The 25,591-nt window shown below is 47.3% G+C and overlaps 3 protein-coding genes across 4 annotated transcripts in view; 1 reads left to right on the top strand and 2 right to left on the bottom strand.

Moving 5' to 3' along the window:
- The window catches only part of ATP13A1 (ATPase 13A1), a 42,003-nt gene extending 37,364 nt beyond the window's left edge, over positions 1-4,639 (bottom strand). Inside the window, exons 1-2 of the mRNA XM_055003211.1 lie at positions 4,337-4,639; positions 715-804 (exon numbers count right to left, since the gene is read on the bottom strand). Coding sequence (XP_054859186.1) covers positions 715-804; positions 4,337-4,633 — 387 coding nt within the window. The 5' untranslated portion in view covers positions 4,634-4,639. The remainder of the gene's footprint in view (positions 1-714; positions 805-4,336) is intronic.
- Positions 4,640-4,834: 195 nt separating this feature from the next.
- On the top strand, positions 4,835-11,169 carry CHCHD5 (coiled-coil-helix-coiled-coil-helix domain containing 5). 2 transcript variants are annotated; one of them, XM_055003635.1, is made up of 4 exons: positions 4,835-4,912; positions 7,398-7,538; positions 8,824-8,975; positions 10,752-11,169. In XM_055003635.1, coding segments are annotated over exons 1-3 (294 nt in total). In that variant the 5' UTR covers positions 4,835-4,910; the 3' UTR covers position 8,975; positions 10,752-11,169. The 2 variants fall into 2 exon arrangements, with proteins under 2 accessions (XP_054859610.1, XP_054859611.1); XM_055003636.1 differs by lacking the exon at positions 4,835-4,912 and adding an exon at positions 6,773-6,890.
- A 10,811-nt stretch (positions 11,170-21,980) lies between these two features.
- LOC129346294 (LIM homeobox transcription factor 1-alpha-like) overlaps positions 21,981-25,591 on the bottom strand; it is a 105,109-nt gene continuing 101,498 nt past the window's right edge. Inside the window, exons 7-8 of the mRNA XM_055003644.1 lie at positions 24,183-24,341; positions 21,981-22,135 (exon numbers count right to left, since the gene is read on the bottom strand). Coding sequence (XP_054859619.1) covers positions 21,981-22,135; positions 24,183-24,341 — 314 coding nt within the window. The remainder of the gene's footprint in view (positions 22,136-24,182; positions 24,342-25,591) is intronic.

Genomic DNA, 25,591 nt, shown 5'->3' with positions numbered 1-25,591 from the left:
AGGACTGCACAATGATGTCACTTTGGGTCAGCTGGAACAAGGGAGGAGTTTTTTAAAGTTTAAATTGCTCTCGGTGAAAATAGTCACACGGCTGGTGGCCCTGCCCTCTGATCTCCAGACTGAAGGGAATTTAGATTGCCCTCCGTACTGTGGCGCGGAGGGCAATCTAAATTCTCCTCTGTCTGGAGATCAGGGGGCGGGGCCACCAGCCATGTGACTATTTTCAAGAGGTGCTGGAACTCTGTTCCACCATGTTCCCGCTGAAAAAAAGCCCAGGTCACAAGGCAGATCTGCCCACCAGCTCCCCAGCTCCCAGGTATGGTGCCTGCAAAAGGGAGCCACATGAAGAACATAATCAACTCTAAAGACAGGCACTATTCTGTATAACTGTGATAGCTTCAACCTCCATACATTCTTCCAGAGCAACCACAAACTGAGTACATCCCAGCGACTTAGCTTCCACAAAGGCACAGATGACAGCTTCCAATCTGACAAGAGTCACAGCTTACAACTGGGAGAAAGCAAGACTGGCAGAAGAGGGAAGGTAGAGATCAGCTTAACCCAGCCTCTGTTAAAAGCAGGACCTCAGCTATAAAATCTGTACTTGTAGCTTATTAATCACCTCGAGAAGCTCCAATGCTAAGCCAAGACCTCGAGCGGACAAATTCTGTAATTCTGTGGACAAACCTTTGCAAACAACAGCTGTTTGCTCACCTGATCTCGGTGGAGCGGCACCAGTTCTGCAGAACCATTGTTTGGGGTTGGCACAACTTTAGCCAATGTGGCTTTCCTTGGACTGCGTACCTGAAAGAGAGAGACACAGAACTGGAAAAATATGGTCTTTAAAGCTCAGACCGAGCAAAGAAATATTTAGCAGAGGAAACTGTACAAGGTTAAAGCTAGGATAGAGTGTTGAACATTTGGAGCTCTTGGGGGAGATGGTAATGGGGAAAGAGTTATACGGTCTGTGAGTCAATGGTACTGATCTCTGTTACAAAACTTCCATACCCGATAACCATGCTCATAAACTGACGGATAATCCTCTATTAATCCTTTTCATATTTTATCTGCCTAGCTGGGCTCATTACAATACTGGCAGGTGAAATGGGGAACTTTACCCCCCAGGCCTGCCATGGAATCGAAGTGATGGCATCTGGTTGCCTGCCACCTTTACAACTTTTCTTATAAATGCTATTTCTTCACTGTCACAGAATGACAAGAAGTTTAAGTATGAAGGAAGGTTTCAACGCTAAGATGCAAACTCGGAAGATCTTCATCAGGCTTCAACGGCAAAACTTAACGCTCATGAAACTATGCCAGTGACAGTTTCATAAACCAAATTATTCAGAAAGGCTCTTGTATAGTCAGGAGGGGCTCTCAGATGCTTCGCTAATGAGTTAAGGACCATAGACTTCACCACTGTGTGCTTTATGTACTACCTGTTGTCTGAAAAATGTGCTCCTGTGAGCCACCTGTGCGTCACGTGGTCTAATGTTAGCCCTATAATTGCTTATGTTCCGTTTCAGCATTTCTCCAGCTCTGAATTGGATTCTTACTAATGCTATACTTGTAAACTTGTGTTTATCTACCCTACGTTATTGTTTATGGAAATATCCTTGAAATTGACTGTACTGGTCTCACACTGTATAATCTGCCTTGAGCCTCAGTGAGAAAGGTGGACTATAAATGACATAAACAAACAAACAAATATCCTTGTTGGAAGTTTTCCTATACAAGACAGCATGGTGATATCCTGGAATAAGACACACCCATCATGTTATAGGTGTCTATAATACTATAAAATAAGCAGCAGATTTTGAGAAAAGGACAATTTCTCAAAACCATAGGAGATCAGATAATGATAGCACACATAACCAAAATCTACAACTAGGACACCAAACACAAACCCTGTTCGGAGAAGTGAAATTACACTGACAAAAGAAGGAACAGCTAAGCACGCTACCAAACCCACTTAAGGGTTCTTAACAATGACAGGCATAGCCTGTCTTGTCTTCCAAACTCCTTTGCGATTCATTATCTGCAATGTCCTCATGAACGTTTTACTTATTCTCAACCTCCTCTTTCTGATATATATTATTTATTTTATTTACTTTATTTATAGTCTGCTTTTCTCACTGAAACTCAAGGCAGATTACATTGTATAAATTAATGCAATCAAAACGAGGAGACATCTAATAAGCAATATAGCAAATGAGACATCTAATAAGCAATATAGATGCATGATGCAGATGCATGATGAAGAGAGCTGTGGTTCTCGAATGCTTCTGCTACAATAAAGTTGGTTAGTCTTAAAGAAGCTACTGGACTCTTTACTATTTTGCAACTACAGACTAACACGGCTAACTTCTCTGGATCTAATAAGCAATGTAAGCAAACAGCACTAGGACTGCAGCAGTCTGAAACAAGTTACTTCCACAAAGCGTGTATCCGGCTTCAACATCTGCTTTCAACACCAGACTGCAATTTATGAAGTGAAATAAAGGGTCCTTGAGCAAGGGGAGAGTCTATTTGCTTCACAACTAAGCGTAGCTTCCCTGTACCAGGGGAAGGGGAAGATTTCCGCATCATGCCATAGATTTACCATGGCACACCTTTTTTTTCTTTTAATGAAAAAGACCCCGCTTGCATCCAGTAAAGCAGGCTCTTATCTATGGAAGCTTAAGCCACAATAAACATGTTTGTTTTTAGGTGCACCACAAACCACCTTCCTTGTTTTTGTGATAACAGACTAACAATGTTACCGCTCCGGAACGTGCCACAGATTAGAGGCAGGGTTCCCCCCTCTTCTTAATGAACCTGTGAACACTTTTAGAGTTTTGAGAACAGGCCAGGGGCACCACCATAAGAGCTGGCATGGCAGAGCACAGTGGGCCCCACATTGCTGAGAGGTTCTAAGCCAAAATATCCTCCTAGAATGTAGGCAGCTGTCCCCAAAAGGTGCTTCCTGTAGACACAAAGATGATGCCCTGGTAGGCTGTTCTAAAGTACTTTCTGCTCCAATTAGATAGCGGAAAGTCAGCCTTGGGTTTGTTTTTTTTTAGAAAAATGTATGCAATGCCTCTCTAGTGACCTGCTCAAGGCAACTTTAGGGAAGAAGGAAATGAACACTATGTAACACGTTGGCAAGCACCAGGGCATTCATAGCCATCTCGTCAGGGATCGCCGGGTTAAAAAGGCAGCATTTCTATGCCAATTTGCAACATCCGCCAATTCAACGTGGGACCTTCTGCATGCAAGGCAGATGGTCTACCACTGAGCTATAACCACCTGTAGCCTGCTAACAAACTGGGTACCACTTCTGTGCCAATGGTCATTTCTGAACAGTCTTCAAAGGCAGCCTCACAGAAAGGGCACTGTCGTTAAAAGGATCATCAAAGCTAACCTGATGGACATTGATCCAAGAGGTCTTTCTTATCTGTTGTCCTTTGTTTGCTTTTTATACTGTGCTGTATTTCAATTTACTTAAAGGGGTATTTTCCATAAGCCACTTTGGGTCCCCACTGGGAAGTGGGATAAATATACATACTAATTAAAAAAGAGCAACCCTCAGGAATTCTGGCATTCAACGCCCTTTCACATGCAGAATTTAACAAGCCAAGCCTTGCCCGCCATGGAGCTTAACAGTAGCCTGTGGGTTCAAGCCACAGGAAGAGGGCAAGCTGAGACCTGACCTCCACAGGGCCGTGGCCTAGGGCTGCAAACTCTAGTTTGGGAAAATCTCTGGATATTTGAAGTAGAGGCTGGAAGCTTAGTGGCTGCAAACTCCAATTTGGGAAAATCTCTGGATATTTGAAGTGGAGGCTGGAAACTCAGTGGCTGCAAACTCCAGTTTGGGAACATCTCTGGATATGTGGAGTAGAGGCTGGAAGCTCAGTGGCTGCAAACTCCAGTTCGGGGAAATTCCTGGATATTTGGGGGTGGAAGCTGTAAGCTCAGTGATGCGGCAAAGAACCACCTCCCAAGCAACCACGTGACCTGGAGATCAGCTGTAATTCCGGGCAATCTCCAGGACCCACCTGGAGGTTGGTTGGCACCACTGCAGCCTGTCCTTACTTTAGGGTTGCCAGCCTCCAGGTGTGGGCTGGGGATCTCCCGGAATTACAGATGATCTCCAGGCCACAGAGATCAGCTTCCCTGGAGAAAAGGGAAGCTTCAGACGATGAACTCTATGGCCTTATACATTGCTGGGGTCACTCCCCTCCCCGACCCCTGCCCTCTCCAGGCTCCATTCCTCACATCTCCAGGAATGTCCCAACCTGGAGCTGGCAACCCTACCTCACCCCCCCTCCTTCCCGGAGCCCGGCGCGCTACTGACCCAGCAGCAGTAGAGGAAGCAGTGGACGTTGACGCTCCAGAGGCCGGCCAGGGCGGTGAGCAGGTGCAGGGCCCCGATGGCGGCCAGGTAGAGCAGCGCCGCCTCGGGCACCTCGGCCGGGCCGCCCCCAGCCCAGGCCCAGGCGCAGGGCCCCCAGCACCACAGCCAGAGCGGGTAGAGCACGCAGAAGGGCAGCACCGTGCCCCACAGCAGCCGCGACCGCCGCCGGTAGGGGACCACCTCCTGCACCAGCTCGTCCCCCGGGCCCGGCCCGGCACCGGCCACCGCCGCCGCCATCCTGCTTCCGGGAGCCCCGCCCAGGCGCCCCCGCCGCCGGCACGCGCCACTTCCGCCTCCGGGGCAGGTGGCGGCCAGCGGCGCACGCGCGACCTCACGAGACGTGGCCCTTTCAACGCGCACGCGCGACCGTACTCGTTCTCAGGGCTGTACTGGAAAGCCTGGCCCGCCGCCTAGGAGGAGCATGCGCAAAAGGGCTCCCTCGGCAGCTGCGAAGCATGCGCAGTAAAGAGAAAGAAGCAAGCTCTGAGTGCCTCTTCCAAGCAATAGAAGCAGCATGTAAGTGCCGACCTTTAAGTTGCTGCACCAAGGGGCTTGGGGGGGCTCTCCGCTTCTGGCCTTTTTTCCAGGGGAGGGTTAACCTGAGCCTGGCTAGAAGGAGGGGGGATTAATGGATTACACTTTTTGCAAATCTTTGTTTTTAAGATGCCCTAGCTGTTGATTATAATGCGTTCCGCTTGCACTCTGCAAACCGCCTTGTATCTCAGTGAGAAAGGCGGACAATCAATCAGTCATCCCGACATGTTTCGAAATAACCTGCTCTTAATAAAAAGAGCTGTGTTGGGTCAAAGCCAGGGTCAATCTAGCCCAGTATCGTATCTCCCACAGTGGTCAGCCAGAGATGTTCATAAGTGGGACGTGAAAGGGGAAGCTCCCCGCCCCCCGACCCATGGCTTGGCCCCGCTTCCTTACTATTCTCTGGTATACTGCCTCTGAAAATGGAGGTTCTGTTTGGCTCTCATGGCTGATAGATCTCTCTTCTAGGAGCTTGTCGAATCTTCTGTTTAGGCAGCATCTGTCACTATACTCTGTGCTAGCCCATTCGCTAAGTTATGGGTTGGCGGAAAAGGTACTTTCTTTTGCTGTTCTTCGCTAGCTAACCAACAATCTGATTGAGTTTCCCTCAGTGCAATCCAGTGGTGTTACTCCAGTCTAAGCCCATTGAGATCAATGGACTTAGACTGGTGTAACTCTCTGTAGTACTGCAGTGTCTTGAGTTCTAATGCTTAGGGGGAGTAAGAAGTTGCCCCCCCCCACTCCTCCTATGCATAGTTTTGTGAAGACTGCTCTGGAGTAAACATACCTTCATTATTAATTAGAGTGCTTTCTTTTTGCACTGCTTTGGTCTTTTGACGGGTGTGACATTAACACTGCCATTGGAAACACAGTTACTCCCTTCTAAGCCCATTGACTTTAATGGACTTAGAAGGGTGTAACTTCACCGAGGATAAAGCCCTAAACGGACTGGGACCAGCATACCTAAGGGACCATCTCTCCCCGTTATGTGCCCCAGAGAGCACTTCGTTCAACAGGAAAACATTTACTGGTGGTCCCTGGCCCTAGGGAGGCTCGGCTGGCCTCTACCAGGGCCAGGGCCTTTTTGGTCCTGGCCCCAACCTGGTGGAACTCTCTGTCTGAGGACACTCGGGCCCACCAGGATCTTGTACCATTTAGGAGGGCCTGTAAGACCGAGATGTTCTGCCAGGCATATGGTGGAGGCTAATTTTAGCCCATCATTGCCAAGCCTTCCACTGGTCTCCCTCTACAAGGGAGTCCACTCTCACTGGTTGCCCTGAAAGGGGCACAGTATTTTATCTGTTTTTATCATTGATTTTAAGTTGTATTTTAATCAGTGTTGTACCTCGCCCTGAGCCCACTTGCGGGGAGGGTGGGTAAATAAATAAATAAATGACACAAGAATGCCAACAGAGATTCTCATCTCATCGAGCAGCCAAGCCAGATGATCTTTGGAATCATGGAAATTGTATGTTGTCTGATATCAAAAGTAGAACTGTCACATGATTGAACACCTATTATTGTTTTAGTTCAGGTATCTGTGCTGGCACTGTCCTAGAAGAGGCATTAAAGTCATGTCTATCTATTATAATCGTCCTTCTCCATTGTGGGAGAGGGTAATGCCTCTTCTGAGATTGTTCTTAGCAGTTCTTATAAGTACTTGCATTAAAAATAATAAGTGCTACTAAAATATGGGCTGCCCAGTTAATCAGGGGGCACTTTTGCAGTCTGTCAAAAAGTTTTTTTTATTGATCAATCAATTGAAATGTTGCAGCCCTAATTAAAGAGAATCCAGTATTACAGTAGAAGCATTGTTATCTGTCTCTCATGTTATCTACTTAGATAACCCAAGATTATTGCTGTGCTCCACCCCTTGCCCAGAGGAATCTGCAAAGATCAAAGCCCATTGTGACAGCCACCACACCTTCTCCCTGTCTGCCTGAGCCACCTGGCATAGCAGGTAGGCATGCGGACCAGGGACCTGGGATACCTCTGGCAGAGCTGGCTCTCAGCAGCTCAAGGCTGGAGGGCTTACAAAAGAGACACATGAAGATGAAATGCAATGCCAGTTGTCAGAAACCAGATATATCAAGCTGGCCAGTTGGAAATGTGGGAGTAGGATGCATGTGCGCCTGAAGGCACAGGATGTGGCAGCTGAGGATGAGGAACTTGTCCTCAGATCAATGCCCATTAACTGAGCATTTGGGATAATCAAGAACTCAATATCAGTGCTTTTACTGTATGTACGACCCCTGTGTGGTCCTTTTTTATTATTTACTTGCAAAATGCCTGTTATTTTCAGTGAGGTGTGGTTTTTAAATGACAATGTTTTCCGTGCACAGAGAAATGTTGTGCACTCTTTCTGTTTCACATACACACCTCTTTACCTTTACACCCTTCTCTCCCTAAAATGTCTATCAGTGCTGACTGGCGTCTCTCGTGCCATTGTGTTTCTGCCCCTCAACAGGGAGGCCGCACTGCAAGTGACGGCGCGATATTGTCGCAAAGAAATGGAGCAGTACGGCCAGTGTGTGGCTGCCAACCCTTCCTCCTGGCAACAAGATTGCCACCAGCTCAAAGTTGACATGGCCAAATGCTCGTCTTCGCAGTAAGTTCCTCACCCCAAAACAATTATCTGCCTTCCCAATGTCTTAATTCGTTTTTAAAAAATTATTTAATATTATTCCTACTCCAATTTTCTCCCCAGTGGGAACCTAAAGAGCTTTTTAATTATTCCCCTCCACCGTTTTGTTAGCTTCACCTTTCCTTCCTTTTTATTAGCTTCACTAGTTAGGTTGAGAGAGAATGACTGGCCCAGGATTGCATAACGCTTTTGCTAAAGATCTCTGTGATCATTATCTGTGAGATTAAAAAAAGGAGTTCAATGGCTCCGTGAAGACTATTGATATTTAATCCAATATCTTTATCTTTTGATATTTAATCCAATATCTTTAATCTTTTGTGAGTGGGAGCGCCTTACATCAATTAGTTGTGAAGCAGTGCAAAATTATAATCTCTGTGTTGTCGATGTGAGGGCTATATGCTTGTTATGTGCCTAGAAGTGATACAACAACATTCGATTTATATACTGCCCTTCAGGACAACTTAACACCCACTCAAAGCAGCTTACAAAGTATGTTGTTATTATCCCCACAACAATCACCCTGTGAGGTGGGTGAGGCTGAGGGAGCTCTGGAAGAGCTGTGACTGACCCAGCTGCCTTCAAGCAGAGGAGTGAGGAATCGAACCCGGTTCTCTGGGTTAGAGTCCCGTGTTCTTAACCACTACACCAAACTGGCTCGCCACATCTTCCCCAAATTCCACCCTCCCCAAGCAACACCCTCAAAATTTCCTGACATTTCCCAAGGCAGTCTGGCAATGTGAGGCAGATGATAATACGGAAGATTGTGTGTGTGGCTTAGCTTGGCTAAGGTTGCCAAGAAAATTTGTGAGGGGGGGGGGGATTCAAATGGCAGCCATCTTGATTTGTTCTTTTAAGAAAGAACAAACCAAGATGGCTGCCATTGGAATCTGCTCTCAAAGTAAGGCACTGCTGAACATTGGAGCTCTTGCTTGGCGGTAATCTTGGTTTTCCCTCCATTTGCTCATGTGCTATGTTGATGGCCATAGTCGTACACAGTTTTAAAAGGGAATTAGACAGATTCATGAAGGAAAGGTCTATCAGTGGCTACTGGCCTTGGTGACTAAAGGGAACGTCCACATTCAGAGGCGGTAAACCTCTGAAACTCAGTGCCATTAGGGGAAGGCCTCGGCCTTTATGTCCAGTACTTGGCCCTTCATAGTAACTGGTTGGTCACTGTGTGAGACAGGATGCTGGACTAGATGGGCCACTGGTACGATCCAGCAGAGTTCTTCTCCTGTTTTTGCCACAGCCCAATTATTCAGAAGATCCGCAATGATTGTGCGGAACCATTCTCTGCGTTTGAACAGTGCCTTAAAGAAAACCAGACCTCGGTGATGAACTGTGCTGAGCACGTGCAACGGTTCCTACAGTGTGCTGACCAAGTGAAACTAGCCACATAAGGTTGGTGCCAAAGCTCTGATTTATACTAGTCACTGTCTCACTTAGGGGGATGTGGCTGTATGTATATATTGATGTGGACCCAGCAATGTACAAACATAAATGGACTTAGTGTGGTTCCACTTAGGCAAGCTTTTGTTCAACATCTGGTGCTTTCTTCCCTCTATATTTGAGTGTTCAGAGATTAGTTGCACAAAATCTTGCACAAGCGGAAACATAAGTGAGGAAACAATCAGTTTTACTTAGCGTAAGTGGCCACTGCAGTCTTTTTCTTGTGTTTTCTCTTGCAATGTCTACGCAGGTAGACATTTTATGCTAGAGCCAACCCATTTTCCAATGGGTACAAGCTGGCTGTTATCCCTCTGCCTGCTTCTAGTCGAGCTGTTGTTACGTCACGGAATATTCCTGAACATTCTAACTTCCGAGGAGGAGGGCTCAGCCATAGAATGCTGAACAATCATCCAACATTTGAGGAAAGTAGCAAGCCAGTTTGGCTAGAAGGAGCCCCACTTGCTTATGGATGGGAGGGCTTATGTCTTGCAGACTGGTTGAGGAGAGAGTGGCCATAAGAGGCATGCCAGTTGAAGAGCAGTAAGAGGAGGGCGGAGATTGCAGGCAAGGGGAACTTGTTCCTAGCGCATGGATGGGTAGTAGAGCCAGGATGATCTGTGTAATGATGAGATAAAGGGGTGAAGAAAGCTGATATTTGTGGTATTGATTCCGAGTTTTGTCTGCAAGTGCGTAGTTACAATTATACCTCTGCCTTTTCTACTCACTTAAGTCTCAATTTGACCATCTCCACATTTATACATTCTATCCGAATAAGATATACCTGCATAGCGGCCCTCAGTAAGCGTAAACGGAAAGGAGTTTAGCCTAGCCAGCATAAATGCCCTTCTGTAGTGGAGCACTGTTAAGTAAAAAACATACCGTGCAATAGAACTGGAGGGGGTTTTAAGCTATGAACAAGCACTGAGCATATACATCATGCTCTCTCCTGTATACTACTAACATCCAGGGATGTCACAGCGACTTGATTTCTTTTGTCTCACGTACATTATTTGGGTTAAAGCCCACTGACCATTTTCCAAGAGGTCAGTGACATCCTTTCTCGCAAAACTTAGCAGCCCCTCCTTAATCATAAGCATATTTCAATATAATAGACATGATCTTTGCCACTCTCAAACTTCCAGAGATTTCTGATTTAGCTCCATTTTGAGGGCTACCCCAGAAACATCATTGGGCGTGCCTGATATTCTACTTTTTTTCTGGCAAAAATGCTCTGGTGACGAGGGTGGAGTCAGGAAGGATAACTATAATTATTGCTGTATTGCATTTTCAGAGAATTTGGGAGGGGTAGGGGAGCAGCCAAGCGTACGAAGCCACAGAGTTCACCATTGTATCCTATCCCCCCTCCCCTCCCCTTACCCCATCCATCAGAACGCAACCAACAGAGAAAGTAATGAGCAAGGTATACCTTAGTTTTCATGGACTCTTGTGTCTTTCTTTGGCACTGATTGCAAGTACACAGAGAAGTTTCTTGAGAGGCAGTGCTTTCTTGTCCCTCACGACCAGACAGGCAGCTTTTTGCCAAGCTGCTCTGCACGAGGAGTAAAAGAACACAACAGGTCTTTGTGCACAGAGATTGGGGTTCTTACCTCGGAACAACTACCCAAGTATGACAGACTCGGCATCTGGAGCATGTAAGAAAATGCTGTAACGTAGCTTTTTGAAATGCACAAGACTTCCGTTTGCCTCTCTCTTCTTTTTCTGCCGCAGTGCAAAATGGTGTTGTCCCTTGGTGGCTGCTATGCTGCGGAGCGCCCGTAGGACTGAAGCTCCTGCCAGGAATGCCAGAAGGAACATCACACGTCCTCAAGATCCTTTGAGGATCAGGAATTCACACCAGCTTGGGTACTGCTTGCCCGGTCGGTGCCCTCAGTGCCATCCTGGCTTGAACTTAGAATTTTTAACCAAAGCCTCACCTCCCATTGAGAAATCACGTAAGCTGAACGGCAGTAACAGGGATATCTTGACTTTATCGACCGGGCCATACTTGGAGTCCACTGCGTACATTTTTCCTGGACTTGGACCTCAGACAGGCATGGTGCAATAAACCACATTTGGAGATCAAAACAACCTTTTCAGGATCTTGCATCCTAACTGTGCCACTTAGCAGATGAAAATAAAAGTAATAAAGGTATATTTATACCAATCTCAAAAGTATTCGAGGCTGGATTTTGCAAGTAAGATCTGGGGCCAGGAGATCAGTGGAATCTATTGTCCCATTCATAGCAAGATCTGTAGCATTTCAGCATAAGTTTAAAATTGATATATATCGTCGGGGGAAACGAAGATACAGAGGAATCCTGTTTTGTAGCCAGTAGAGGGCAGTGTCGCAACAACAAGGCTTCTCATTGATTGCAAATTCTGGGGTTGTGGGGAGGGTAGCTGCGTTTGTCCCTTGCTGCACAACTAAAAGGCAGGTTTTGTGGTATCTTCAAGACTTTATAGGTTTCTTTTGCCATGTTTTCTTGGTCTAAAGTCGACTTCATCAGATATAAGAAGTGTCTTCTCAGCATGCAGATACAGAATGGGAACTGGGGTTAGAAAGCCATGACACTCGGCGCCAAGCTACAAGTGACGCCTGACACAGGTTGGACACTTGTCAGCTTCCCTCAAGTTTTGATGGGAAATGTAGGCATCCCGGTCTTGCAGCTGTAATGGTGAGCCAAACTGTAAAACCAGGACGCCTTCCCATCAAAACTTGAGGTAAGCTGACAAGTGTGCAACCTGTGTCAGGCGTCACTTGTAGCTTGGCTCTCAGGCAGGTATACTTCGTGATGTCTCAATGCAAAACATAAAAGCATATAAGATGAGCACGGTGGCCATTCATAACTGCTGTAATTGATGATGGTAACAGTCTCCCTAGCTGTGTCCTTCAGTTTTTTGGGGCATGGAGCAGGGGTCACTGGGCCAGTCGGAGGGGTAGTTGTGAATTTCCTGCATTATGCAGGGGGTTGCACTAGATGACCCTGGAGGGCCCTTCCAGTCTTACGATTCTATGATTTAACGCCTGTGTTGGCTAAGGAAGACATCACTGGGTTGGATCCAACTGCGTTTCAGAGAAGTGCAGGGAGCATGACATTTCAGCTCCCTCTCCCTGGGGCGGTCCAGAATCCTCCCTGAAATTCTGTTCCTAGGGGAGAAGAGAGACCTCCCCACCCAAGCAGGATTTCAGCTGTCATTTCAAACAGTTGCAGAAGGGAAGAACCACAAAAGTTGTGGCCTGGGCATCGAAGTTCTTGCATATCACAGAAGTTCATGGCGTGGTCCACCCCGGTGTGTTTAAGCCACGGTTAATGCCTTTACGAAAGGAGACTTTGAAATTGCTGCACTGGAATTTGTCAGTAGGCTTATTTGAGTTTAAATAGAGCTGATATCTCTATTAGCCCTCACAGGTGTTAAACATTTCTATGTACTTAGGCAGACGGTGTCGCCGTCAGTTGCAGAGCAGTGAATGGTTTCCATGCTTATGTTGTACATATTTGAGTTTTGTAAAAACTTGTCGCAGACAGTCGTTTTTGGATTTCATGGTCTTTTAACCCAAGCTTCGCATTTGTATTGTGTCTATATCCATGTGGTTATATATCCCCTCTCTCTCTTTGTGTATGCAGGCTTTTTTTCGGCTGGAACACGGTGGAACAGAGTTCCGGCACCTCTTGAAAATGGTCACATGGCCGGTGGCCCCGCCCCCTGATCTCCAGACAGAGGGGGATTTAGATTGCCCTCCACACCATAGCAGCACGGAGGGCACTCTAAACTCCCCTCTGTCTGGAGATCAGGGGTTAGGGCCGCCGGCCATGTGACCATTTTCGCCTAGGGTGATTTAAACTTTTAAAAACTCCCCCCTTGTTCCAGCTGATCCAAAGTGACGTCATTGTGCGGTTCCACCACTGAGTTCCACCACCTCTTTTCCCAGAAAAAAAGCCCTGTGTGTATGTAACGTAAAAGTTCATGGCAGGACATACTTCACACATCGGATAAAACGGGCTCCTGTCTCAGAAAGCGCATGCCATGATAATCGTGTTTTAAGGTGGCAAAAGACTCTTTTTGTTCTTATCAATTATATTTCTCTGCTTCACGACCTTCATGAGAATATTGCAAGATTAGGTCCGCACTTTCCTCGTTTTTAATCTGGCATAATTAACCCTCTGCGTGGATCAGAATTTCTGTGGCACCCATGCAGTTCCCAACAGGAGAGGAAATGCCCTGCCCTTCAGCTGTTCTTTAACCCTGATGGAGGTTTGTGACACACACAGACTAGTTTTTTTGGAACTGCCCGTGGATTGGGGTTTCCCTGCCTTTAACTGCTGCTGTGAAGAGATTGAGCTGCCTCTGGGAATGGCAAACCACAAGAGCTGAAACACAACAGCCAGAGAGATGGCAAACCTCTCACAACGGGGAAGGCTCTGTTGTTACTGGGAGATGAGATTTGTGAGACTTGCCTTACCTCCTTCAGCAGGCCCAGAGATGCAGCTGCAAAGGCGTTTGGCAGTCGACTCCAGGCAGAGCAGGGTGGTGGGAGGAGGAGGGGGCCCACAAACAACCTCCCCTCACAATCTGAAGCTACGTGGGTGGGCTGCAAACTCAGGGCGAGGGGGCAGGGCCTTGACATCTCCCGTCCCCTACATCACATGAACTCAGCAGGGCTGTACTCGTTCAGCCTGCAGGTGACTCTTGGAATCTAGTGTTTTTGCACCTAAAATTCCCTCTGCACTGAAAAGGAGACACGGAGAGAAGCCTATGACCTTTCTCCTTGACATTTGCTGTCGGCAAGGAATTTCAGCACGTGATCTCTCCACCTGCAGTCCGAAGCGGTGCCCTCCCTCCAGACACAAGTTCGTACCTCAGCACGAACCGGGTCTTGGTTGGAAGGATGTTCAGAGCAAAGCAAACTGCTAAATGGTGATGTGAGAGGAATGTTGACTCGTTTGTAGTCTACAGTGTGTTTATAATCTGTAGTGTATTTTAGGGAAAGGGTCAGAAATGAGGCAAGGAAAATGCCCTTGTCTTAAATAGAGATGGGTGAGAATTCAGGTTTAGAGCTTAATGACATGTTACCTCTAGGAAGTCTCTGCTTCACAGGAAGATGTGTGTTGTGAAATTCTGCGTTGTCCACACACTCGCTAGACCAGAGGTGGCCAACCTTGCTTAATGTAAGAGCCACAGAGAACAAACGTCCGATGTTTGAGACATGATGCATTGAAGTGACTTCAGAGGAAGAAGCGGGTTGGGGGGGAGTGCCCTGAAAGTGACATCACAGGAAGGGGTGGCGGTTTAGTGCATTATGCTGGAAGTGACGTCATTGGAAGGAGGTGGAGCTTGGGAAGTGCCATCGCCTGACCTTTGATCTGGAAGTAACGTCACGAAAGTCGCTCATTCACACACACGGGCGAAGGAGAGATGGGCTTCCTCCTGCGTAGACCACTATGCAAAGGAGTCACGCTGCAAACTTTGATTAAACAGCCAAGGAGGGAAGCGTTGGGATCTCTTGCCTCGCCCGCCCGCCTGCCAGCAGCCTCATGGCCCAGCACCATGGCCACGTCTCCAGTCTGACTCAACCGCATTGGCCTTCCACCATGCCCGCCTGCCATCAGCCCAGCCACTTAGCCAAGGGAAGGGACGTGTGTGCGTGCTTCGGCCAGTTGGCCATCTGGCTCCCCGATTCACCTCATGCTGCTGCCGCCGCTGCAACTGGGCACATGGAGCCTCTGTATGTGAGAGCCCTTGATGAGCGATGTGACTGCATGCTCTCCTTTCCTGCTTACTGTTTTCTCCCAACAACCTCTGGTGGAGAGGAAGACCTTGCAAGCTTACTTATTTCCTCCTCCTTCCCCAATAAAATAAACTGTAAAGCCATGGTGATGCTCGGAGACCTTTGGGAGCCACATGATACGTCTAGAAGAGCCACATGTGGCTCCCGAGCCTCAGTTTGGCCACCCCTGGGCTAGACTATTGTGGCCCTTTCTTCTATGTCCAGGGCAATGCCGGTTGCCACTTTGGGGTCCGGGTTTTCCTCCAGACCAGTTTGGACAGGGATCCTGTGTGAGGGGCTTAAGCTTAAGCCTCCCCCAGCTCACATGCCATTTTCCTGAACTGAAATGGCCCTGGAGATCTGCTGTGTGCCTTTTTGGAAAACTTACGTATAGCTCATCAACGTACCTGTGAATTAAATTCTGAGCATGGAACTCCCAGAGTGCATCTGGTGGACAGAACCAGGGCAGACATGTGGGGTCTGTTAAGTAGGAACAGATTCAGAGAAGCCAAAAGGAAGTACCTCTTCACTCAAAAATACAATTCTTGTGGAGTTCACTGCCGTAGCATGTAGCGATGACAGCCACTAGTTTAGCTGGTTCTGAAAGAGGATTTGACCGTTTCAGAGATGACAGGCCGTCCGTGGCTTTTAGCCACGATGACCAAGTGGAGCATGCATGTTCAGAGTCAGAAGTTCTCGGAGTAGTGTTGGAGGGCAATAATATGGGCACTCTGGTCTCTGGGTTTATAGGCTTTCTTGGATCATCTGGCTGAAACAGGCTGCCGGTCTGATTGGCCGTGGCTACTTTTCTTCATCTAGATTGCGACTTTTCCTACAGCTGCTGCAGTGGTGCTGCCTTAAAAGGAAGGGAAGTTGTATGAAAGACATGGGTCACTCCACAGTCCCTCTTTGGACCGAGTCATTTACTCTGATCTCGCCAGTCTGCCTCGTCTGTTTTTACCTCCATTTCCTCCTTTGGGGGAACACAACAATCTCGTCTCTTTCCCTCCACCAGAGGAATTAAATGAAAGCTAATTAATGAAATGCTTTAAGCAGGCAGTGTTGTTCTTGAGTATGAGTGCCAAGGACCATTAGGTTTCTGTTTCTCCCTCTTGGCTTCAGACACAGAAGACGTTGCATCCAGCCATTGCTTTGGTCGGGTGTCATTGCCTTCCAAGCGGAATCGCATGCTAAGGCAGCCCAGACTAGAACCGGCAAAGTGCCAAGCGCTGCCTTTTAATTCCTCATCCAGAAAAATGCCCTCATTTTACACCCTGCTTCTCGCTGTTGAGGATAGCCATTAATCAGCTCTGCTGCCTTTGGTGTCAATGGTCCCCTTTGGAAGAGACGGAATGGGCAAAAAAACCACATTCCGTTTACGCACGTACATCGGTTTTGATTGGCTCACGTCCAGCCAAAATCTAGACATGGCTCAGGCAGGAGAGAGGGTGAATGGAGGAATTGGGCTCAGCAAGGAATGAAAGCCAAGAGCTTGCAAAGTCTCTCCAAGCGCAGAATTGATTAAATACTTACGGGCTGGTTCTTATACTTTAATGATAATAATGTTTGATTTATATACCGCCCTTCAGGACAACTTAACGCCCACTCAGAGCAGTTTACGAAGTGTGTTATTATTATTATTATCCTCATGACAATCACCCTGTGAGATGGGCAGGGCTGAGAGAGCTCCGAGAGAGCTGTGACTGACCCAAGGTCACCCAGCTGGCTTAAGGCAGAGGAGTGGGGAATCAAACCTGGTTCTCCAGATTAGAGACCTGTCGCTCTTAACCACTACTCCAAACTGGCTCTCTTTCCAGGTCAAAGATCCTCTTACCATGGTGGAAGAACAAGTGTATCCCTCTTTACAGCTAATGAGGCAGGGATTCTGGTAATGCTTCATGAGAGCTCTGGTGGGAAAATCCCTAGCATTCATTTCCCTAAAAACGATGTCCATGTGGGGTTGTACTTAGGTGAATCAGCCCATTATTTCTGTAACTCAGACTTCTTCAGCCCATCTTTAGCTTTGAGACTATTGGGCACGATCTCGCCAAACTGATTGTAAGATGACCGCTAAATCAAAAAATTTTCCCTATAAAAATAGTGGGAGTTACAAGGGTTTAAACTTTGGCAAAATTGGGCCCGCTGCATCTTTCTCCCATTTTCTAAACTTTTCAACTGCTGTTGTGGTGTATTAGCATTTACCTGAAAGAGCAGTGCCCCGCTGTACAGTCCTAAGCAGAGTTAAACCATTCTAAGCCCATTGGTTTTCATGGACTTTGATGGGTGTAGCCGTACTTAGGATTCGGGCCCAATGGCACCTTAAAGACCAACTAGATTTCCAAGGTATGAGCCTTCAAGAGTCAAAGCTCCCCTTAGCTCATATCTTAGAAATCGAGTTGGTCTTTAAGGTGCTACATGACCCAGATCTTGCTCTCTGACTGCATGGCTATCCACCTGAAACGATGATCTTAGGGCCGCACTGCTGGTTGCATTTTTATTCTTTGGAAATACTTCCTTTTTATTCTCTCCTTCCCATTCCCTTTTCAGTGACAGTGTCCTGATAGCTATGTGCATGGTTGGGCATACCCCTGAAGGGCAGGAGAGTGGTATTGCTGTTTAAAGAAAATCCTTAGGAGATGCGCATTCCAGCAGCGGAGAGTAGGACTATGCAACCTCAAAAAGACAAATTTGGAGAAACAAAGCAAAAACAAAATGGCAGGATGTTGCTGTTGGAGATAACCTGTCAAGGATTACACTTAACTTGGTGAGACGAGTGAGACAGCACGAGAGTACAGAGCAGGGTTTTTTTTCAGCTGGAACGTGGTGGAACAGAGTTGCAGCACCTCTTGAAAATGGTCACATGGCTGGTGGCCCCACCCCCTGATCTCTTTTAACTTGGTGAGACGAGTGAGACAGTACGAGAGTACAGAATATCTAAATGCTATTTTCCCCTGCCCAAATCACAGAGTAGCACAGATAGCATGGATCTCCGTGCCATTCATGGTGTAAGCCAATTTCCCCCGAGTCCCTTGATGCTCACAAACCTACATTCCCCATAGCATTCAGAACCAGTGTGGTATTTGACAGAAGATCGGTGGCCTGTACCAGTTTGAGGCCACGGTTGGTGGCCACTGGTCTAATCTCGTTCTTTGTAGAATTTTACTCGTATAAACTCTACCAGTTTGGGGCCATGGTTGGTGGCCACCAGTATAATTTAGTTTGTTGTAGGTGACCACCAGTATAATCTCGTTCTTTGTAGAATTTTACTCCTATAAACTACCAGTTTGGGGCCATCGTTGGTGGCCACCAGTATAATCTAGTTTGTTGTAGGTGACCACCAGTATAATCTCGTTCTTTGTAGAATTTTACTCCTATAAACTGTACCAGTTTGGGGCCATCAATGGTGGCCACCAGTATAATCTCGTTTTTTGTAGAATTTTACTCCTATAAATTGTACCAGTTTGGGGCCATGGTTGGTGGCCACCAATATAATCTCATTCGTTGTAGGTGACCACCAGTAGAATCTCGTTCTTTGTAGAATTTTACTCCTATAAACTGTACCAGTTTGGGGCCATCGATGGTGGCCACCAGTATAATCTCGTTCTTTGTAGAATTTTACTCCTATAAATTGTACCAGTTTGGAGCCATGGTTGGTGGCCACCAATATAATCTCATTCGTTGTAGGTGACCACCAGTAGAATCTCGTTCTTTGTAGAATTTTACTCCTATAAACTGTACCAGTTTGGGGCCGTGGATGGTGCCACCAGTATAATCTCATTCGTTGTAGGTGACCACCAGTATAATCTTGTTCTTTGTAGAATTTTACTCCTGCATGGCTCCAGTCCCCAAATGGTCGAAAACACAGCTGGTCTATCTCAGGCACACGTGACTTTTGATTTTTGTTCTTTTAATTTCCAAATGTACATGCAAAGACATCGGCACGACACAATACTAGAGCACAACTGGCATGAAAAGGTGAGATTACAGCAGGCCTGACATGAGCCAGAGGGCATTGATCAATGAGTGATTGGTTTAAACTTAACTTACCCAAATCTAGTGCAAATGTCCCTGGAGGAAGGAATACGCATACTCAAGGAGGGAACAAGTAACTTCGAAATTCTCTGGCACAAGCCCCCATCGATTACAAATAAGGCTCGCCTTATTTCCTAGTAGCCTTCATTCAGCCTTCATTCTTTGAGCCTAATTAGACTCTTATGTAATTCCTGGCCACCGGAGGTACATGCTGCTGCAAGTTCCCCATGAGAGTTCAATCCCAATGTGTTGCGGGGACCCAATACTGGTTGGGATGACCACAGAGGAGGAAGGGGGGCCCTTCAGCCACCACCACCTCATTTTCCCAACCCATACACATGCAAGCCCCGATGGGACCATTTAGGTTTAGGAAAATAGCACAGTGGTGGAGGGTGGACCCCGCCCCCCCCAGTCTTGGTTCCAGTCTGAATCAGGTCCCTTCAGCACAGGGCTGGTACCAGGGTTTCTGGCATCTGAGGCAAGATACCTACTTGTGCTCCTCGCCCCGTGTGCGTCCGTGAAGTGCGTGCGTGCGTGCTCCGGTCCTGCGCGATGACGTCACTTGTGGCATCATGGTGCAGGAGCGTCCTCCTCACCTGAGGCGGGCAGCAGCAGCGAAGGAGCAGATAGGCTGCTCGCTTCCCTGCTCGCTGCCGCACCACTTGGGTGCCCGGCTTGCCGAGAGCCGAGCTGAGGCAGGCAGCAGCAGCGAAGGAGCGGAGAGGTGAGCGGGGATGCGGCCCACTTCTGGGTCGGGGGGGTCATCGGGGGCTGGCACGGTGCCTCGTTCAGCACTCAAGGTGGCTGCCAGCACCGCCTCCATGGACGCGCCGGGCCTGCTTCAGCATGGCCTTTTCCACACATCCTTAAAGGGACGGCCCACTTACCGAATGCTGGAGGCTTTCCCCCTTGACTCCAGACATCTCTGTTTTCAAAATGGTTGCTTCCATTTTTTCAGTGCTTTTTCTGGGACTGTGGGAATTGAGTTCCTAAAGGGAACCTGCAGCTCTTTTGTGAATCCAAATCCCTGCGGCAGCCATGAATTGGATGTAATGCCTGGGGTTGGTCTCATTACATGAGATGTGAAATGCGAACGGTTTCTCTAACCCAACTCGCATTTCATGTTTGACGTGGACTCACCTTCAAAATGGTTGAGAGGGGCAAAGCGGAGCTCAATTATTTACTCCCCTCTGCCACTACCCCTCCAGGTTTGGTACTCCAAGAGGATTAGGAACGCATAGGGGCCAGAAATGGCACTTCCTCCCCGCTCGCCTTGTTTAATAAACACCTATGAGTTACATGGCTTCCATGTGGTGAGTCTCTCTACAGACCAATCAAATATTTCTGCACTGGAAAAGAGAACTTTCCCACTGTAAATCCTTCCCTCTTTCAGTTCCCTCCTCATCAAACTGTATGTAAACCAGGGCTGCTGGATGGTCTATATCTGGAGCATAACTTCTTTTCCCTGAGGCTTTCCACAGACGATTACCCCAGCCTTCACACAAAAGCATTTATCAATACATTATTTCCCCTTATTGAAGCTTTAATATGAAGTTTCATCTGGGCTATGTACACCTTTTTGCCTTAAAGGGAGCACTGCCCGTGGTGGCCCGTCTGGAAGTGAGAAGTCTGATTTTGTAAAGGGTGCTTCTGTTAAAAAAAAAGTTTGCTGTGTAACAGGCTGCCTCTTGAGTCCCAAGTATTGGCGTGGCCTTTGTGCATCATGGGCAGCCCATCCACTACCAAAGGAGGTTTTCCTCCTTAATGTTCCTGCAAAGTATGACGGGCTGCCATGAATGGACCCCAGAGATCTTTTGCGCGTTCGGTTTTGTTGCTGCGCTCTTGACGAATGAGCCTGGATTGGAAGCAGTGAGGCATACATAAAGGAGTGACTCCGAAAGTTGTTGAGCTGCCTTGACCAGTGAAACTGTACTGTGGGGTCCTGGAAGACTTTGGAGGCCACATGGCGGGAGGTCTCCAACAAACGGCTGATGGAACATACTAGGGGCAGATGGTAAGAAAAATGGTAGACGTTGAGGAAGCTAAAGGGGTGAGTTTCAGCCACGTTCACAGGGAAAGGGTGGCAAACTCAGTTTGGAAAAACTGTTGTTGGGTTCTCTACCCTGGGCATAGACTTGAAGCATTCCCTTTAAAGCCAAGGCAGAATTCCTAAATCCTCTCTGAGCAAGAAGGTAAGCCCACCCTTGGCTAACTGGGGAAACTTGGTTTCAAGGCAGACTGGTATGTTGGCATCATTCTCAGCGTGATGGAAGCTTTATTGGCAACAGGGATGAGAAAAGAAGGGCCTATGACAGCTGTTGAAGACTCAGATTAAATAGTAGCTTATTGTGAAAGACAGACTGACTGTTCCTCTAGCCCACCTTGACGCCATTGCAAGTCCATGATTCTAAGGGTATAGCTACACTGAAGTCTTATTTATGTTTATTTACAACATTTGAACCTGCCTTGCTCTAGCAAAAGGTTCAAGGCAGCTTAAATACAATCATTTCTTCTCCTCAATGAATCCTGGGATCTGTGATTTGGGGGGGGGCATCCCTCACTGAACTACATTTCCCAGAATTCTTAGGATTCGGGGTTAGTGGAACCACAACAATGAAATTGGTATAAAACCAATGTAGGAGGTGTTGGTTGTTTCTCAGCGTCTGAGGTCTGTGCTTCTTTTCTCCTGAAAGGCAGCAGGTTCACCTGATGTCCAACTGTGCTTTGCCAACGCTGAAGAAAATTAACAAGAGATGGCAGGCTGAAGAAATATCATGAAAGAAGCACAACAGGGCAGGAAACTTAGTCTTCACCAAGGGCCCCAGCGAGACTTTCTGGGCTTTCTGTCTCTGCTGATGCATCAACCTAGCTTTGAATGCCCTACACTTTCGACACCAAACACACTGCTCTAATTACAGCAACATAATGTGAAATTGTCCACCTATAGGACCTCGGGCCAGGGGAGGGGAAGAGGCAGTTGAGGAAAGACCTCTGAAGACTCAGTGGATGGTACCCAAGAATTCACACTCGGGAGGCTGACAACGACACATGCCAGATCTAAGGAGTTCTTCCAGATCGGTCTCGCTCCTCCGTGCAATTCCCCATTCAAGCCCAGAATGGCGCGCGTCAGGTAGAAGAGCCAGGAACGTCCCCCGCGGTCAGGAGGTGAAGTAGGAGCTCTGCATGGAGTAGAGCCGGTCAATGGGGTTCCCCACTCGGGTCTGCAAGAGGTTGGCTTCTGCTGCTGACAGCAGGCAGTCACCCAAATGGCCAATGGTGTCACTGTCCATGTCGTGGAAGACGCCTTCTGAGTCTGGGATGGAGAGGACAAACAATGGGTAAGAATTATGTCATATATGCCTCCTGCATATCTGCCATGAATGTATATGGGTGCTGCCTCTGGTCTCTGAGAGCATGGGAAGTTCTTTGTTGCTGCAATGCCAGTAGGTTATCTTGCAAACGTTTACTTTCTCTTTCTCACTCCACTGAGAGCCAAGCTACAAGTGACGCCTGACACAGGTTGGACACTTGTCAGCTTCCCTCAAGTTTTGCTGGGAAATGTAGGCAGCTTGGCGGAATGTTGGACAAGTGACAGTTGAAAAGTCCGTTGGACAGCAGTCGGAGAGCCAAGCTGCAAGACCAGGATGCCTACATTTCCAATCAAAACTTGAGGTAAGCTGACAAGTGTCCAACCTGTGTAAGGCGTGACTTGTAGCTTGGCTCTGAGTCAGTGTCCTTGACTGCCAGCTGAAACTGGCTTGAAATGTATCCTTCTTGAGAACCAAAGATAAGTTCATCTTTCTCACTGTCTACTCTAAAACAATGTCTCACTCCAACACCCCCACCCCCCGTTAATGGTCCTCTTTCCCAAAAGGCGGGAATATTCCCTATAACTAACACTGCTAGCCCCACATATGTCATTTCTGCCAATTCCACTGTCTGAGCACCTTGTACTGAATGAATCTCTAATAAAGTTACTTCAACTGGAACACCTGTGTGTTAACTGTGGAGAACTTGGGGATCTAACTGCCAGGGACTGACAAATTATTTCAGATGGGACTGAAGGGATTTCAACTTGATTAGTCTTCCTTCCTCCAGAGAGAGGCACAAACCTCCCCAAATATATACCTGACAACTGTGCAGACATAATGTGAAACTGTGATTTATTTAATCAAGAGATTTCCCTATATAGTGCTTACAGGCACAGCGGTTGCCACCACGGCACAAGGAAGTAGCTTCGCTGCTTGGCTGAATGTGGCCGTTTCCACACGCTCTTAAAAGGACAGCCCACTCACCGAACACTGGCAGCCTTTCCTCAGGAATCCAAATGGCTCTGTTTGCAAAATGGCTGCGGGCCGTTTGGCTTCCGTTTCTTCTTCGCCTTTTCTGGGAACATGGAAAGTGCGTTCCCAGAAAAGGAGCAGAAAAAATGGAAGCCAAACAGCCCACAGCCGTTTTGGAAATGGAGCCATATGGATTCCTGAGGAAAGGCTGCCAGTGTTCGGTGAGAGCGTGTGGAAACAACCTGTATCTATGGAAAAAAATATTGTTAAACAAGATGTTCATTTAAAAGGCATCTTGTTAAACAGAGCTTCTGCCTGAAATATTGAAGAGTTACTATTAGGTTTATGCATCACATCATTCTCTGACATTTTGCTTCCTGTGGCAGCCATTTTATGGTTGGCTCCTGCAGCAGCCATTTTGTGGTTGTGCCCAGTACTGTGTCAGAATTCCTTGTGGATCAAAAAAGATTGGTAACCACTGATTTAAACTATGATTCTTCTTTTGGCAGGCAGCCCTCTCAATTCCACTAATTTTTTTTTTTAAAGTATTCCAATGTGCACACATGGCCTTTTGAAGGAGGGGGAAAAAACCTTTATTGAAGTGGCAAAAAAACAGAAGGAGGGACTAGGAGAGGGTTCCACTGAGCGCCAAGCTACAAGTGATGCCTGACACAGGTTGGACACTTGTCAGCTTCCCTCAAGTCTTGATGGGAAATGTAGGCGTCTTGGTCTTGCAGCTTGGCTCTCCGACTGCTGTCCAATGGACTTTTCAACTGTCACTTGTCCAACATTCCGCCAAGCTGCCTACATTTCCCATCAAAACTTGAGGGAAGCTGACAAGGGTCCAACTTGTGTCATTTGTCACTTGTAGTTTGGCCCTGAGGCTTTTGAGTGTTGCCTCCTTTTGCATGGGGAGCTACATAATGCCAACACCAGTGAATTAGGTTACTGATAATATAACCCTGTACAAATACCGTGAAAGGGGCAAAATAGGTCAGTGGGGAAGAGGACGAGTTACTGAAAGGGTTGGGTCAAGAGAAGTTCTTCAAGAAACAGGATTGGAGGAGCTAGGCTCACCGTAGGGGTGAAGATGGTCGCCTGGCAACTGGGGTGGTGTGAGTCCTTGCCGATACAAGTCTGTGCTATAGCTGTTTTGGTCCAGGGGAAGCAGTTGCTGCTGGGCAATCCTGGAATACGGCACCATGAGCCCGTCTATGCCATGCACGCTGGCGCCATCTATTCAGCAATCCAGGAAGCCGAGGCAGGAGCAAGGAAAGAAAGGAGCAAACTGCATCAAGTACAGACACTTAAAAAAAAATAACTAGATGCAACTGGTCTTCTCCTCCCCAAGTCTTTTTCGCGTTCCTAATCACTGGCAATCACATCCTCTCTGATGCTGTCAGCCTTGAAGCAATAAAGCCAGGAGGAAATGTAGAAAGCTTATGCTACAATAAAGTTGGTTGTTCTTGAAGGCGCTACTGGACTCTGCTATTTTCCAAAATGTGAGTTATTGCCAGAAGAATAGATTAACAATGTGCTCACCACCTATATATCTCCGGCTAGTTTCTTCATACCCTCCATGCATCTGACGAAGAGAGCTGCGGTTCTCAAAAGCTTATGCTACTATAAAGTTGGTTAGTCTTAAAGGTGCTACTGGACTCTTTGCAACTGCAGACTAACATGGCTAACTCCTCTGGATCTTAGCCAAACAAGCAACAGCAACTAAAAGAATCCCAGTGTGAACAGAACCAACATAGCCCAATAGAACCAACGTCATACCAGAGAATCCCACCAGAACCAATGTCATACCATAGATTCCCAACAGAACCAAATTTGAAGCAAGGGACTTTGTTACAAGCCCAACAGAACCAGTGTCATTCAAAGATGCCAGGCAGAACTCAGGGCCAATTTGTGCCCAATAGAACCAGCATCAAACAAGAGAATCCCAGCAATGGCATATGGCAAGCAAGTCTCTCTCTCTCTCTCTCACACACACACACACTCTCTCTCTCTCTCACACACTCTCTCTCTCTCTCTCTCACACACACACACACACACACACAGAATAATGCTGCCTCCTCACTTCCTCCTATTGTCTGGGAAGCCTGCAAAAGTCGGGGGGGGGGGAACACAAGCTGCTGCAATCATTCGAATGAGATTCCCCGATATCCCCAAATATATCCAGATCATTTGGGAATTTAAATACTGGCTTACCCAAATATATCAGCATAAGCCAGATATATCTGGATACACCTGAATAATAACAAACAGGTATTTTTCGAATATGCAGTTGGTATTCTCGAGCTGAATTGCACACAGTTATATTTTGCGCCTGCAAATCCTACCAGAAGAAGCAGCAGAACTTGCTCCCTCCGTCTTACAGTACTTTGCTTTGCCCTTCCCGTCAGGTGTCCCTCCCGCCCGCCCACTTATGCAAAAGGAATTTTAGGACTGGCAGTTCTTGATATGGTGGACCCAGAAGCCCG

Source organism: Eublepharis macularius, chromosome 19, assembly GCF_028583425.1.
Source record: "Eublepharis macularius isolate TG4126 chromosome 19, MPM_Emac_v1.0, whole genome shotgun sequence".
Classification (NCBI taxonomy): domain Eukaryota; kingdom Metazoa; phylum Chordata; class Lepidosauria; order Squamata; family Eublepharidae; genus Eublepharis; species Eublepharis macularius.
The sequence above is the reverse complement of the archived record's forward strand: the minus strand, read 5'-3'. Positions and strand labels throughout refer to the sequence as shown.

What these genes read in the sequence shown, in the direction of transcription:
- CHCHD5 (XM_055003635.1), top strand. An exon ending in GCCAAATGCTCGTCTTCGCA is followed by an intron (nt 7,539 to 8,823) that starts GTAAGTTCCTCA and finishes TTTTTGCCACAG; the next exon opens with CCCAATTATTCAGAAGATCC.